Source organism: Plodia interpunctella, chromosome Z, assembly GCF_027563975.2.
Source record: "Plodia interpunctella isolate USDA-ARS_2022_Savannah chromosome Z, ilPloInte3.2, whole genome shotgun sequence".
Taxonomy (NCBI): domain Eukaryota; kingdom Metazoa; phylum Arthropoda; class Insecta; order Lepidoptera; family Pyralidae; genus Plodia; species Plodia interpunctella.
The window spans coordinates 8,324,204-8,341,109 of record NC_071324.2 but is presented as its reverse complement, the minus strand read 5'-3'; the positions used below and the strand labels follow the sequence as shown (position 1 = coordinate 8,341,109).

The 16,906-nt window shown below is 34.7% G+C and overlaps 3 protein-coding genes across 4 annotated transcripts; all 3 read left to right on the top strand.

Moving 5' to 3' along the window:
- Positions 1-2,592: 2,592 nt before the first annotated feature.
- Positions 2,593-11,339, top strand: LOC128682770 (chitinase-like protein EN03). 2 transcript variants are annotated; one of them, XM_053767602.1, is made up of 10 exons: positions 2,593-2,754; positions 5,745-5,995; positions 6,816-6,948; positions 7,267-7,440; positions 7,763-7,931; positions 8,340-8,470; positions 8,738-8,863; positions 9,339-9,398; positions 9,881-9,980; positions 10,379-11,339. In XM_053767602.1, the coding sequence occupies exons 1-10, from the start codon at positions 2,646-2,648 to the stop codon at positions 10,488-10,490; spliced, it is 1,365 nt and encodes a 454-aa protein (XP_053623577.1). In that variant the 5' UTR covers positions 2,593-2,645; the 3' UTR covers positions 10,491-11,339. The 2 variants fall into 2 exon arrangements, with proteins under 2 accessions (XP_053623577.1, XP_053623578.1); XM_053767603.1 differs by lacking the exon at positions 9,339-9,398.
- A 136-nt stretch (positions 11,340-11,475) lies between these two features.
- LOC128682773 (ATP synthase subunit b, mitochondrial-like) lies at positions 11,476-13,071 on the top strand. The gene has a single exon (XM_053767614.2). It carries the CDS (start codon positions 12,100-12,102, stop codon positions 12,871-12,873), a length of 774 nt encoding a protein of 257 aa, XP_053623589.1. The 5' UTR covers positions 11,476-12,099; the 3' UTR covers positions 12,874-13,071.
- Positions 13,072-13,745: 674 nt separating this feature from the next.
- Positions 13,746-16,793, top strand: LOC135309685 (amblin-like). The gene is made up of 5 exons (XM_064437038.1): positions 13,746-14,223; positions 14,650-14,740; positions 15,366-15,481; positions 15,795-15,888; positions 16,599-16,793. The coding sequence occupies exons 1-5, from the start codon at positions 14,124-14,126 to the stop codon at positions 16,738-16,740; spliced, it is 543 nt and encodes a 180-aa protein (XP_064293108.1). The 5' UTR covers positions 13,746-14,123; the 3' UTR covers positions 16,741-16,793.
- Positions 16,794-16,906: the final 113 nt, after the last annotated feature.

Here is a 16,906-nt window from a genome sequence, read left to right as displayed (position 1 = left end):
TCTATGGAAGACAAAGCCTACCCTGCAATAAAATGTAATAAAATGTAGAAATTTAAATAATAATTTTACAATTCATAAGTTAGCATAAACCTTTGAAGAACGTTTAAAATTTCCCAGTTGATTTTGTAGGTACCTAGTCAGTGCCGGTTAATCGTCAAGTAAGATAACTATTAATTTTTTAAAACGAACCTGAAATGATAATGTGAATTCTATTGTAGGTAGCTACCTAAGTGAATGATTTGTGAACTGCCTCAAGGTCGCGGAAACGGTGACCACTTCAAGTTGAACATTACGTGAAGGTCATTCAAATAATGAGAACTCTATTACAAATATATATAAATAATTCACTTGTTTATTTGTTACGAAGATTTATCGGCTTAACCGATGACAGTGATATTAGGTACGTAGGTAGGTACGTAACCTACTAGCTGATGCCCGCGACTCGCACGGACTGCATGACTGCGGCGAAATTGCTTATCAGGCTAAACAGATTTTCCATTTCCATAAGTGCTACGTACCCACATCATCTTAGATCTCACACATCTTCGTTTTATATACGAGAACAATACAAACGAACGAGAAAATGCTTATCGGGTGGAACCCTAAGCTAAGGCGCTATTTTCGTACGACTTGTACCTATGTAGTTTAACAGTTATAATTATTTTTACATGTTGCCCAAGCTTAATAGCTATGCAATAAATAACCGGTCATGTGTGTGTCGGGCCACGCGCAATGTTAGGTCTAAACTCAGCCTCAATTGGTCCTAGGTACCTGTATACATATACATAAGGAGTACCTAATATTACGTTCATACTTAGATATTATAAACGTACTGTTTAACACAGCTTAGTATACCTAATTTCTTATCTTGTTTTCGTGCAGTTCCTGGAATTTATTTAAAATTCGGCAACCTTATTATTTCAAAAACATGGTTTTAGGCAAGTTTTTGGTAAATATGATAGAAAAAATGAGGTACATTTTCCGTAAATAAGTTTTAACATGTTAAGTATATAATTGGTGTAAATCGTTAGATGTAGATGTGACACCGTCGATCGAAAGCAGCGAAATATCAAAATGGAGGTAGGTAGTCTACAAGACTCGTCGTATAATTCGTATGAATACAATGTAACAAGTTATAAGGATATTGACAAAAGGATATTGGCAAATACATAGTAAAAGTGGCTTTAACAAAATTTGATGTATAAAAATAAAATATTTTTAACATCTCATGAGGACCACAAAGATACCTACCAAAAACGCTGTAACAAGACACAAAAATGGCATCCATATGTCGTCTTAGCAAATTATATCGTAAGAATGTGCTATTTCGATAACATATTAGCACTATTAAGGGCATTGTATTGCATCGCATGCATGTAAATTAACATTTTGATGACGTATAAAATACAAAGATCTGTCTTACAGCTGGTGGAAATTCTAAAAGGTTAGCGACCACGTGGCTACAGCCAGGGTTGGGCAGTATTTGAATTATTTGTAATTTCAATACAAATACGTATTTGGTATTCATATTTTTTAATGAGCTAAGACTTGTTACCTAGGTATTTCGGTATATAAGTTCTTTTTTAAATATTTTTTAAAATAATTATTGAGTTAATACAAGCTATCATTGTCGCACAGGACAAAAGTAACTAGGTACCTACCTAAAAAGTACGTATTTTAGAAGTATATCGCACAATCTTAACTTCCGATTAGTAAAACCAGTTAATAAGTTTTAAATTTTAGATAAACGGACTAAAAAAACTTGGTCCCGTTAAACTGAATAATTAAGCAGTATTTTATTGTTATGTGATCAAGATTATATTGGTGTTAGTTCTTCATAGTCGTATTCCTCATGGCTGAGGGTCGTGGTTATTCCGTGGAATGAAACATACACAACAACTTTCTTGGCATTATTAATGGAGTGGTTTGCCATTGCCTTCTCCATTTCACACACAAGTTAATAAGAATCAACCAGTGTGCAGGTTTCCTCACGATGTTTTCCTTCACCGGAAGCAAGTGGTGGACGATGAAAACTACAAACTCATGTAGCACGAGTAGGATTCGTACCTGGGACTTTTCAATCCACAGGGGGCTGAAAAATCCGTCCAGTAGATTTTGCGTGACAGAGTAACAAACATATACACATACGCCCATACATCTTCGTACAAACCTTTTCAAAATAAGTAGGTTTAAATAAAATAAATATAAATGGGAAATTGTAATAAACATTTCAGTGGAAAACGATGTCTCTCAGACAACTTACGTCAAATTCGGAAACTTTATCCACATCGGTTGCAGAGGGTCCTGAAGCATTTTTATGCTCATTAAGCCCATCATTCTAAAAATATAAGAAAAAAGTTAAGTTAATTATAATTCTTATGTTTTAATTTTACCGGTACATAAAGACCGGAGAGAGAATCTAATTAATGTAAGTCGATGCTCAAATGGCCAATCGATTATGCGGTCATCACTATTTTGCTAACCTTTAAAGAGCGGTCGCGCGGCCAGCCGGCTCATTCGCCACACACGCGCCGTGGGAATAACACATATAGTACATACCTAAGCTGCCTAGTAAATTTTATTAAATTACCTATTCTTTTGCGAGTAGTTCCGTTTTCCGAGTAATATTAAAAGTAACGTGAACCATGAAGGCGGCCTTTCTTTTGGCCGGGCTTTTTGCGCTGGTCCACGCAGACACGCCGGCTAGCTCCAAAGTCGTCTGCTACTACGACAGCAAAAGTTATGTCCGAGAATGTAAGTACTATTTTATTTTATTTAGAGCTCAGCGATTTTTACACGTATTTCATATTTATGTGCACATTATACTTGTCTAGAATATTCTGGAACGAGTACGTCTTTCCAGAATATTCTAAACGGAAATGTAGGTAGTTTTTTTAAACTACCTACTTTTCCAGTACTACCTAGATTTTGTGTGTAAAAATTATAATCTTGCTTATAATATTATCTTATTTCCGTGGACGTCTGCGGCACACATGCACCACGATTATATGAAATTTTAACGCATGCGTACATGCACAGGTGCGTTTAAATTCCATACAAGTGTGGGTATGCTTACGTAAGTATGCAGCATAGCATTACATTTTATACAGTAGGTTTTCAGTTTTACAAAAAACTGCTAATGAAGGCCATAGGTACCTAACCTCTCTTTTAAGATTTGCATGTAGGTATTCGCATAGGGCATTTTTATAATTATCCGATAAAAATTCTAAAACCATTTTCAATCCATAGATCGTATGAAGCTTCTTTTAAATTCATAACTTTCGTATTGTTTCTTAAAACATTTATTTGTTCTTTTATATATTGTAATAAAACAGGTCAACAAGAAAGAAAATGTATAGAAAGAACAGACCAGTTGGATAGTGTCACTAAATGTGGGTAGATAAGTAAAATGCTTCCTAAAAGTTGCACATGTAGCATACACGTTTACAATTAGCGAATTATACAACACTTGAGGCCGACTTGTTCCGTAGCTTCTCTACCTTATTCTCAAAAAACTTTTTATGTAATGAATAATTTAAGAACCTGTCGTTCCTTGCGATAAATCTAACATTAGACCTATGGACTAGTTATTTTACCATACTATACTGATATACCTACCTACCTTTGAAAAATAATACCTATAACGGATTAAGACTGTATGGATCTAGGTTTTTATTCTAATATTTTTTCTAATATTTTCACATATCTATGTGAAAATATATACCTATATTATTATGTATAAGCTATGTACCTATATTATTATGTATAAGCATAACGGGCTCCTTGTATTTATTATCAATTGATCGGTCTGTAGGTTTGTGTGGATTTTTAAGATACTTTACATCATTAGCACGGTTGTATGAATTCAAAACTATTATGGCGGTTGGTATTATTAAAACCAACTTGGACGCTTATCGACGTAGCACAATGGTCAGCTAGTTGCACTGACGCACAGCCGATGTTTTCATAATGAAACGATCGAGGCACTTGTATGTTCTTATGTTCATAGGTTAATATATATGTAAATAATATGCTAATCTTTTAAATATCATTCTACACGCACCTGTCTGAATGAGTGTTAGTTACTTTGAAAGTGGAATTTAACTTAGAAACTAGATGAATAATATCTAAATCTTATACTTTTTGCGGACTTTGGCTATAAATCGATCGATGGAATTTTTTCTCGTTTAGGTTTACTTTATTATTTTTGGAATATTTGTTCAAAAGTTGTGCAAAAGCGAGCTTTATTGATTTTTGTATTTAGGTATTTGTTTTAATTTAGTGTCTTGTCACTTCCACGGCTTAATCCCTGGGGTGATTTTGATGAAGTTTGGAATAGATATACCTATCTACCAGACCCGAGGTCAAACATAGGCTACTGCGGGAGAAGCTGCGGGCAATAGCTACATAGTTTCCTAAAGCTTCGCACATTTGCTTTTCATTTAGTACTTACCTACTTAAATTATCTTTTTTTAAAAAATAAAATATGAGATCATCTGTCCATTATGTAATACAGTCGGACTATTACCTTAACAGGATAATTGGCATCAAGGTACTTATCTAAACTTCGTCTGTTTACTATTTTCATTAGGAGGTAGGTAGAAGGTTCAATTGAAGATCTTAATTAATATCATATAACCTATGTGACTATAGCAATTGCTTTTCTTCAAAGATAGAATTTAAGATATTTTTTGACCAAACTAAATAACTTTGAGATTACGGTTATACATTTTTATTTTATAAGTTGAAGGTAGCATAACATGGTAGAAATAAAATCCGAAACAAGATGGCGTCAAGGCACACTCGTGCTCTTGACATGGCGACCTCGCTCGCAGCTAAGGTTTCTTTAAGGAAAATGGCCTTTTTGCGATTATTTGATGATTATTTTGTGCATATAATTATTTTAATTTTTAAATACTTCCTGTCAATAGGTTTGTTTTCTCTTTTACCTTTTTCAATTTTCTTGGCGGTGTGCAGTGTCCCTTTTCTCCTAATCATAGGAAATAGGCGTGATACTCGTAATATTTATGAACCTATATGCAAAGATATAGGTTAAAAAAATCAATTTTAATCTAGGTACATATTTTAATTACAATAATTAAACAAACTTTTTAATGTTGGTGTTCCAACAATAATCTCAACCCCATTTTACTGATGTCACATGAACAAACAATACAGATAAGTAGTTACTTAATTGGTTTGCTAAGAAACTTATGTTGACACGGCCCCGGATAACCTTTGACTTGTTACACATTCTTGGAAGCCGAGAAATCAAACATTTATATTTATGTACGTATGCGGGTAAATGTATTTTCAAATTGTAACTATCTTATACTTATATTTTTGAAATATTTTCATAGTAGGTTTGTATTATGGATTTATTATATATGCTTTTTAACTTATTTTTGAAAATAATGAGATGAAAAAAATCCCGCTCGATTCCAGAATTTTTTCATCTCATTGTCATCATTCAAAAATAGGGTTGTATAATGTTTAATATTCCACGAAAATGTTCGTTTTTCATTTTTTCGATGACAATAAATTTAGATTTCCAAACTGGTTACCATGTGCGATGTAATTTAGTGCTCGCCTTCTATAAGTAGATAATATTACCTACATTTAGACATTAATATACCTACATAATCTTATATTTACGGTTTAATGCAAGGGATAAAGATTGTGTGATTCTGTATAAAATTTTATTTTCGCAACATGAATGTTGGCTAAAGGATGCATTTTTTCAGCGAACGCGCGGATGCTGCCTCTGGACTTGGACCCCGCTCTATCCTACTGTTCCTATTTGGTGTATGGCTACGCTGGCATCCAGCCCGACACTTACAAAATGGTGCCCCTCAATGAAAACCTTGACATCGGGAAATCGCACGACAATTACCGAGCCATCGTTAACTCTGCGCATAAGCTTCCGAACCTGAAGGCTCTTCTCTCCGTGGGAGGCGACGCCGATAAAGAAGATGAACTTAAATATAACACTCTGGTGAGTTATCTCAATTATCCTACATTATTTCTGTTGCGCGATGAGATATGAAAAAAAAATTAATAAGGTTTTTTTGTGGTTTAGTGATGAAGTCATGCTATTGTGATGAATCTTAAATTACAGAATTATGGTAATATTTGTGATTCATTATTTCTGAATTTTTAAGGAGGTAAAATAACTAAAAAAAGTACATTAACTTTCTTGTAAGACTTGCACTTCTTTACAACTACAATGGTATATTATATTTTTTCCTGGGTAATATGTAGGTTGTTATCGCGTTAGAAATGGAAACGTAAATATGGTTGAATAACACATATCACAATGTCCCGGGGCTTTGTTTGCTTAGTATTTCTTCCGCCTAAGATTTTTCCATAGGTAGGTATAAAATAATTGTACATAAGCACATACTTGTGTTTTGTTTAACATAGAATCGACACTACCGAATAAATTATGCAAATGTACTTTTGTTTTTTGGAACTTAATAACTGTTTCATCTTTGTATAAACTGTTTCATCTTTGTGTTACAATATCAATTGAAAATAGGTAGATAGCTCTTGTCTTGTTTCACTCACTATGTTCATGATCATTGATAACGACATTAAGAAAAAGTATTTGACTTGATTTGTTACAAACCCATTCTTATCTTGTGGTTCTCCAAAAGGTTTTCTAGACAAAATTGCTCACAGCGATAAGGCCTACTGCGCATATGATTTTATTTTCAAGTTTGTAACTTGTAACTATGTTTTGTTTTATATGCATTATAGCAACTTGGCGGGTAGATCTGCAAGTGAATGACCGCATGTTATGTTTTATTGTACAGTTGGAGTCACCTCAGAGTCGCACGGCTTTCGTAAACTCCGGAGTGTTGCTCGTGCAGCAATATGGGTTCGACGGGCTTGACCTCGCCTGGCAGTTCCCGAGAATCAAGCCCAAGAAGATCCGCTCCACTTGGGGTAAATAATGTCCTAGTAATTTATTTGTTGTTTTCCTTAATGCAGTAGCTAGCATTGAAGTAAGTATATCATACAATAACAATAATGTTAATGTATGATACTTATGTGTCCATACCGAGCAATGTGAAAGAACAGTTTTCTATATTCTTTTAGCATTATGCTGAATGGTACATCCGAAAGACACCAGTATACCGCTGAATATCCTTCGGTTTACTGCACGGACATGACATTTTTGTTTGTCCTACGTTGAATGCAAAAATATCTCACTATCGAAAATAAAAGCTTAGTATTGTAAAATAATTTTGTATTTTGTTATAGGAAGTTTATGGCATGGCGTTAAAAAAACTTTTGGTACGACTCCCGTGGACGACAAGGAATCGGAGCATCGCGAGGGATTCACAGCTCTAGTGCGTGAGTTGAGGTCCGCCCTCAACGCTGTCCGGCCCAACATGCAGCTCTCCGTCACCATTCTACCGAACGTTAACTCTTCAGGTAAAAAATAGTTATTGTTTTATGGCGATTTCTTTACCTACAAAATTTTAAAAAGTTCCATTTTTTTTTCCGCGACATTATCATCCGTCTTGACCTCGTGTTCTGAAGCTATTAAAACACATCATCCACCTACCCCTATGCCACTATGTTGGAACAGCATGTCAGACCACTTGACCTGTCTGATATAACTGATCTGTTACCTGCTTTTCTTTTAGCTATAGCCTGCCGAATGGACTCTCCTCTTCAAATCCTGTACTCTTCTAATACTAGTTATCTGCCTCTCAACTTCAGTGCCTAATGACCTGTCAATAATTGATTTCAGTGTACATCGACGTGCCTTCCATCATTAACCATGTAGACTACATCAACATAGAGTCTTTCGACTACTACACTCCGGAACGGAACCCGAAGGAGGCAGACTACGCGTCGCCGACCTACACGCCGCAGGGCCGCAACAACCTACTCAATACTGACGCAGTAGTTTCCTATTTGTAAGTAATTTTAACTTCAAATCTCCTCTCTCCTCTTTCAGTCGTGTGCTCACTGCTGAGCGTCGTGATGATCCCGATCCAAACTTTTCGTAAGCTCTTTGTGACGAAAAATTGAGAATACAATTATTTTTCTTACTATTTTTTTTGCAGCTCTTCTCTGCAAAATATATCGGGTGCATTTGACATACAAACCCCATTTCTATTCATCAAAATCAATTCAGCGGCTTAAGTTGTTAAAGGGTTCAACAGACTTTCGGATTTATAATTAGTAAAACTAAACTCTAATTATAATTGTGTAAATCTGTCTGCCACGCTTTCACAAATAAATCTCTGTAAGCCTACCTACTTGAAGATATGGATATGTATAGTATGGAAGTAGGTTCTTAGAGATATTTGTAAATATTTCAGTTTACAAAGCGGGGCGCCAAGCGGGAAGATCATCGTCGGTATTTCCACCATCGGCCGTACCTGGAAACTCGACTCTGACAGCGAGATCTCGGGAGTGCCGCCCCTACACGCTGACGGCCCTGGTGAAGCAGGTAAATATTACCTTACTTATTTTCCTATTACAGGCTGTTCGTTGCAAATAAGTTATTTCTTTCTTTAGTTATACTCACCGCGTGGTTTCGCCCTAAAATAGCATCACTCCATAACTTCACGTGGAACATGCGAACATGAATGATAAATAACTATTTGAGAATTGATATACGATTACAGTCACATATTCACAAAATTTCACTAAATGCACCTTCTTTTACAAGTATATTTTATGTGTATCATTTAGTATTTATATATTTTTGTTACAGGTCCTTACACCAAAATCGAGGGTCTCCTGAGCTACCCCGAGGTCTGCGCCAAGCTGATTAACCCCAACCACCAGAAAGGCATGCGTCCCCATTTGAGAAAGTTCACCGATCCAAGTGAACGTTTCGGTAAGGATTAGCTGTATAATTGGATTACATTCGTACTTCCATTATAATTTGGGTCATTAACCACTTATATTACGTAGACAAGGGGTTAAACTTGAAAATATATCTTATTTTACCATATCATTGATTATACTGTAGTCACAGTGACCATAAAGTAGATTAGATAAAAATATTTTTGATTTCAAATGTAAGTGACTTGGTTCCATGGGGAATTACAAAATATGACAGTAATATTTTCAAGATCCTTAGCACCTTGTACGCATAATATAATGAATTACCAGACTAATACCGATAGTTTAATAAAGTGTAGTGATAGTGACTGACTATTTTCCCATGTCAGGTGCTCGTGTATTTTAATAATCATATGTCATCATTAGTTGACATGACACGGGTTATATATATATTGCTTGTTTAGGATGGTTTAAATGGCAAGTCTACGTTGATTGCCAGAAATCAACGTCAAGTTTTTGCTTTTCAGAGAAAAAGGAAAATAAAGAAAGACCATTTACTAAGGATGCTGATTTGTCAAATTCATTTGGTTGGTACCATTTGTGGCTTTTGTGGCTTATCTTTTATAAAGTTATATCCATTAAAACATTAAATGTATAGATAGGTCTAACACCGTGTGCTGAACCTGGAACTAATTTGAATGAAGTAGCACTAGGGTTACAAACGTACTACTTATTTTATATTATACTGTGCTAGGTCCGTATCTCAATGATGATGAATATAAACATTGAGCACCTAATCCATAGTTCCATGAAAAAGCTTGTCAGATGATTGAAATACTAAAGCAATTTTAAAATGCTTTTCCACTTTTACATTATAAGTACAGCAATTAAAATCAAAACACTAGATATCGTTATTAATAATCTTTCAATTTTATTCTTTAGGTACTTGGATCCCACTGCTGGGCAAAAGCCTCTCTTAATTTCTTCCACGCATCTTTAGGTATACCTATGTTTTCTCCATTCCTTGTAAATGCCTGAGCGTGTGTAACATTAAAATATAAATTTTCAGGAACATATGCGTTCCGCCTCCCCGATGACAGCGGCGAGGGAGGACTGTGGGTAACCTACGAGGATCCAGACACTGCTGGCAAGAAAGCCAATTATGTGAAGTGAGTTCTTTTTCACAACTTTCTAGGTATTTAACTTAGTATATCTGTTTTATCTCCGGATGTTCCCGGTTGCGTTTGGATGCCTCGAAGCTAGGGTCAACGTTAAAAATAACTTTTAAATTTTAAAGGTTCGGCTGTGATTTTACAACAGTTGTAATTAATATAACACAGCGTTGCCGAAGCCGAAATTTTTTTACAATTTTGGATGGATTATACATATAGGTAGTCAAAATTTTGTCGTCCATGCGGTTCGTGACACTGTTTGCGGTCGATGCGCGTGTAGACCGCAGTGTTGCCATATTTGGAAATCACTTCAGACACGTGTCTTTTAGGTACCTAGTTCTAATATTCATTTTAAAATCACTTGATATTACATGACACAAAATAATCTATTTCAGGACGAAGAAACTTGGAGGAGTGTCTATCGTAGATTTGTCCATGGATGACTTCCGTGGTCTTTGCAACGGGGAGAAGTACCCTATTCTCAGAGCCGCTAAATATAGATTGTAATACTAGGTAATTTAGGTATATTATATATTGACATATGATTAATATCAGGCATTTATTTTTAGCAATTGACTAGTGCTTTTAAACGGATTACATTTTTCAGTAAAATTGACATATTTCTAATGTTATATTATTGATTTAATTTAATGTTTATCTAGTTGGTAAATTTTAGATATGATCTTTATTTCACGTCTTTGACTCCTGTGTGCGTAGTGCGGCTTTGTTATTTACATTTCACCATCGAGTCGCTTCGCAGGTACTCGTCTTTGAAAGAGAGAGAGTCAAAGAGTTTACTGCGGCAAATTGAGGGCAATGCATTGAATTATTTCTAGTTTATTTACATTCATACTTTATTAGCTTCCATTTTAACTACACTGTGTCTGTGTTATTAATTTATTTATTTATTTCTTTCTTTCTTTTATCGATTAGATAGTGATAAGTGAAATGCAAACCCGCACTTCGCCCTGTGTACTAATATGATGTAGGTTGTAATATTATATTATATTTGTAAGTTCATAAAATAATAAGAGCTCCACACATTTGTATCTAGGTTTAGGTATTTACTGTTACAACTAGATTAGCTGGGCCCGCTAATTGATGTACCTATCGATGATCGAGGAGCCAATTCAGATTTTAAAAGGAAACTTACCACTGTAAAAGAAATTCCGAAATTGTGTTTTCTGTGGTTGCCGGACGATCATAGAATATAATTATATCCGTTTAAAAACACCAATGTGTTATTTGGTGTAAATGAAAGACAATATTGTAATTGATGTATTTGATCTTGTAATGAAAGAAAATATTGTAACTGATGTATTTGATCTTGTAATGAAATAAAATATTGTAATTGAAGACATATTTTCATTTCTTATAGGTGTACCTACTGTCTTAATTTTCATTTGTTTTGGTACTGTCTGAAAGAGTTGCAAAATCCTAACTTCGTTCGGGAAATAGGTACCTATACTCTTTAATACCTACTTTTCGATCGAGGGCAGAAAGTAAATTTTGAAAATAGAACTTTGATTTTGATTTGAATTGAATTGAATGTTACCAATGATGGCCCATGGAATTAGTAGGATCCCTACTAATTCCATGGTTTTGCCTCGAACAATCGGTGAATGTTTTTGAGGATGTGTGTATGAATATTTGTTACTCTTTCAGGAAAAATCTACTGGATAGTTATGAAATTTGATAGGTACACTGGTGGAACATAATCTGAATTAATACAGGGTACTTTGTACCTATACAGAAATTCCCACAGGAGCGAAGCCCCGGGGCGCAGCTAGTTTTAACTAAGTTTACATTTTTTATTTCTACTTGATTTTTTATTAAAATACAATATTGTTACGTAGTGGTCGATTTAAATATTTAACACTGTATATGTAAAAATCACGAGTCTTTTGCCGACCAAGAAGGGCGGGCAACATAGCTTATTTTAAGTTTTTATTCCATGTAGGTAACATAACTCTATATGGCTTTAATACCTAATAATCAGTTCGATTGTTGTCATAAGTGTCAAACCGTCATGTTTTTATGCCAGTCAACATTTTTATAACAATCAAAATTTACATTTTAATAACATCAGCTTAGTTTTTGCAAAAGTAACCCAAATATGTTTGCTCAACGACTGACAAGATTGTTTGTTCGAGCACCTTCACGCACCCTCTACGTACCGACAGCAATTTATGCGAAACACACACCAGGGTGTCCTGCGACTAAAGGTAAAGGAGCCAAGGGGGGAGGGACGGCAAAAGGTGAATTGAAACGACGCGAATACTCCGACAAAGTCCGTTTAGCATTTATGCCCGAGGAATGGTTTCTGTTTTTCCATTCAAAAACCGGAGTCTCTGGACCCTATATTTTTGGCTTGGGCGTCCTAAACTATTTATTCAGTAAAGAAATTTATGTTATGGAACATGAATTTTACTTGGGTCTATCAATAGCCATAGTTATAAGCTTAGTGCATAAAAATCTTGGGCCAGGCATTGGTGCGAGTTTGGACAAAGATGTTGACGATTATGTTGCTGATATGGAAAAGGGTAGAAACGAGCAAAGGGCGATGTATGAAGAAATAATAAAATCTGCAAAGGATGCCCAATGGAGAGCCGAAGGACAGAAACTATTAATGGATGCTAAAAAGGAGAATATTGCGATGCAACTAGAAGCTATTTATAGGGAGAGAATGATGCATGTTTACAAGATGGTCAAAGGTCGCATGGACTACCACTTGAAGAGATACCAAGCGGAGGCTAGAATACACCAGAAATGGATGCTTGGGTGGATACTAGAAAATGTACGGAAGTCTATAACACCAGAATTTGAGAAACAAGCTTTAGACAGAGCTATTCAAGATTTGGCTACCGCTGCTAGCCAGGCAAAACAATAAATTGTAAAATTATATGTAGAGGTACATGTGTTATATGGTTAATGTACAGACTTCTTTAGATAGCAATGCTAAGTTTGTTATCTTTAAGGAAATGTGTAGATAGAACAGGCTTTGCGTTATATTCAAAATTATTGTATGAAAATTGAATTTATTTTATTTCACATATTAGTGAATAAAAGGATTTAAAATACAATAAAATTTTACTTTCACTTGAAAAATTACAAAGTTTCATACAAAACTTGCAACCTCTAGGTATATTCACCCTATTAGGAATGTAATTTCCAAAAATAAATTCTAGTTACAATTTACCGTCTTTTGGCTCGAGATTTAGTATTTGATTTGTTTTTCGCTTTTATATATTATTATTTACATTCTATGCATATAATGAAACTAGACCTAAGTGGGCTATATATGTACATAGGAGATATTAAAGAACAATTAATATTGGGTCTTGATGAGATGAGTAAAACATTTTATATTTTTTGCTGTATGTTTGTTCGCGTATGACGAAAACTACTGGACTACTGCACTACTGGATGGAATTGGATGCGTTTGTTTGCTGCAGAGCTATATAATAATATAATAAGACGTGCGAAATTAATGAGTTCGAAGCTGCGGGCAAAAGCTAGTAAATATAAATATATACATATAGCTTTAGCAAAACTGTCAATCCCGTCACCTTAATTCACGGAATGATTCCAACAGTAATAATTCATTCTCTGATAGAAAATATCTAAAACATCAAAGATTTATCGTAGTCGAACCGAACCGTTGCCCTTGTACAATTTCTATTATTCATCGCAATAACTATAAAAAGATTAAACATTTTGTATTTTTTTCCGAATAATGAGTTTAACGTCGATTTTCGTTTTGAATAAGGCATTTTATTGTCCGGTTACATAATATTAATAGTTTTTTGAAATATATGATTTTATTGAAAGACAAATAGATACTGTAAGCGTAGGAACGATATTAACACACTATAATGCCAATAAATTAATACGTGAGCCCTCGCGACTCCCGCGCACCCCAGGTCGGCCATGATCTGTTAATGGATCCTTAGAACTACCGCTTCAAAAAAAAAAAAGTTAAAACGGGGTAATATTTACTTTAGTAGTAGGTTAGCTATAATACGAATAGGTACATTATATGTTAGTACATTATGTTGATTAAATTTCCATTTTACGAGCGCGTTGTCAACAACATATTTTAGTCGAAAGATTTTACAGTTAAACTCTTATTTGCAAAAAATGTATAAGGAAATTATATTTGCTATTTTTTTAATATATTATAATGACGTTATTTGCGGCTTGTTGGAAATGGAAAAAGAAGAAACTACACGAGCACCGAGTAAGTTATCTCACTGATATTTTAAATGCGAAATATGATTGAGTAATGATTTGGTAAATAAGATTCGATGAAATTTGGAATATAGGTAGAATATATGTTGTAAACACATAGGGAAATTCAAAGGGCGGAGCTATTAAGAGAAACATGCAACATGAACTCGTAAGAAAAAGATATCTATGGAAAGTGTCCCAAAGATACAATGTATCGTATATGTTCATCTTTATTTGTACAAATACGTTATGCCAGGGTATATTGTATCCATGTAGCAAATTTCATGACAATCCATCCAGTTGATTTTGCGTAAAAGAGTAACAAACATACATATATACACGCATATAACCTCATAAACTTTCGCATTTATAACATTAGTAGGATAGGATATAAGTAAAGAGCTATGTTCTCATCATAGATGTGTTGCGTTTCTAGTGGACCTTACGAAGTTGAACAATGAGTTATATTGCAAGTTTCAGCCAAATGAGTACGATTGTGGTGAAAAAGATAGACGCCATTATAATTGGTAAGCAATGAGCAATAGCGTTAAAAATTTTGCTGGATCGCAGTTGAACATCGATCGTTTCATAATTTTTTTACCATTTCGGAATCGTGAAATATTTCGTCAGATTCTTGGATCAAGTCTGTACCGTAAACCATTGTTGTCTTTGTCAAAACAAAAAATATCTAAGAGATTAACCGAAACGTTATGATGAAACGGTGATGATAATTCTTGCCTTTATTACCCCACCATATGTGACTATAAGGAAGGTAATGCAGGCACGAAATGGCTAAGGGTTGTGGTCGTTAAGTGCAATGAAGCACATACAACTTTTTGGCAATATTTCTTTACCACAATTATTAGTTTCCTCAAGATATTTTCCTTCACCGGAAGCAAGTGATGGTCTATTAAAACAAGTATGTTAAAAACTAGATGTTAGATTAGTATTAAACTCACGTGGCACAAGAAGAATTTGAATCTGGGACCTTCCGGTTCCTAAACCATTAGACCGCGTAGCGGGCTTCATTATTTACATGAACGACAGCCAAAATAGTATGTTTATGCTTAAATTTATAAGATTTATTATAAATTTAAGCATAAACATACAATTTGGGTAGAGCTGTATTTTCAATATTCATCTTTTCTCCAGGTATTACTTTGACCTTAAATTGGAAGATTGCAAACCTATTTCTAGTTCGGTAGGAGATTGCAGCGACAACAAAAATGCATTTTCATCTTTGAAGAACTGTAAAGAAACATGTCGTGGTAAGGCTCAGAAGCTCTAAAAGATAGGTATAAGAGTTTTAACAAACCCCGACTCCTATGTTTCTGGCATTCGCGGCTGAAAAACTATTCTCCTTCTGTCGTCAGGGTCAGGGGTTGTAATAGAGTATGCATAGTAGTTAATAGAGCATGTATAGTAGCAGCCAAACAGCTGAAGTGATTTTAATGTCGTTTTTTTATTGGAAAGATCGACATTGTTAACTATGTATGGAACAGTTCAGTTTTTTTATCAGATGGGAGGGTGGCAACGACATCGGAGTCTGCAGTTTCTTAAAATTTTAATTTTATATTACAGAATTCGGCATGGTTTCTATTTTGCCTAATTTGACGGAGAATGTTTTTTGCCGTTTACAATTTGATTTCGGAGATTGTAGTGATTACCATCCTTTGTGAGTATACAAAATATTTAATAATAGTTCGGGCAGTGTATGGTTACACTACCCGATCTAGGTAGTATGTTACTTAACTATCTAGACTTTGAAAATGAGCAGAATTTTACATTAGGTTGATTTAGGCATCGTATTTGTAAAACTAGCCCGTCTCGTTCGGGTAAAACCACAACAAAAAAGCGGCTAAGTGCGAGTCGGACTCGGCAATGAAGGGTTCCGTAGCAGCAAGTACCTAACATAACATAAAAGAACTGGGTTTGATAAAAAAAATGAGTTTCAGTTTCTAAGTATCTGATATACTGATTTTGGGACGATTCCCAAAATGTATTGTGTTTTTATTTCTATTTTTGTGTAAAATCTTAATTCGTTCCACAGAATACATCTACTTACTTACCAAGTTTCAATAGATAGTCCTTATGGTTTTGGAAAGTGGCTATGACATACAGACAGACACAAATGTTTTCTTTTTTTATATATTCGTATGGATGACGGCACTGCAGCTGAGAGGTATTTCTGGGTATTTCATTATAAGCAATGCAATAGGCAGGCTACAAAGCATTTTTCTCGATAAATTATTATTATTATATTTTTAATTATTAATCTTCATATTCGAATAAATTGTGTACAGTCAACAGCACATCATAGGTAGGTACCTAAACAGAGATGGGTTTACGCCTATCTATGCTTGCGAAACAATATGTTGCTTTCAGGTGGTATTTCGACGTGTCAACGAGAACTTGCAAGGGATTCTCCTACAGTGGCTGTGGCGGGAACCAAAATAAGTTCGGGACGCAGCAAGACTGCACCACGGCCTGCCTGCCAAACGTCGACTACAATGTTAGGGTGCTGTAGTCATTTCAGCTGTATTTAAAATTTTGATAAGAAATAAACCTGACGTCAACCAGGATGTAAAATTAATCTTTCTAAAAGCGTATGCAAAGGTAATTAATTTCAAAGTCGTATACGTCAATCAATATTTCTTTAGAGATGAAAATATTTTACGATGATTGAACATCAA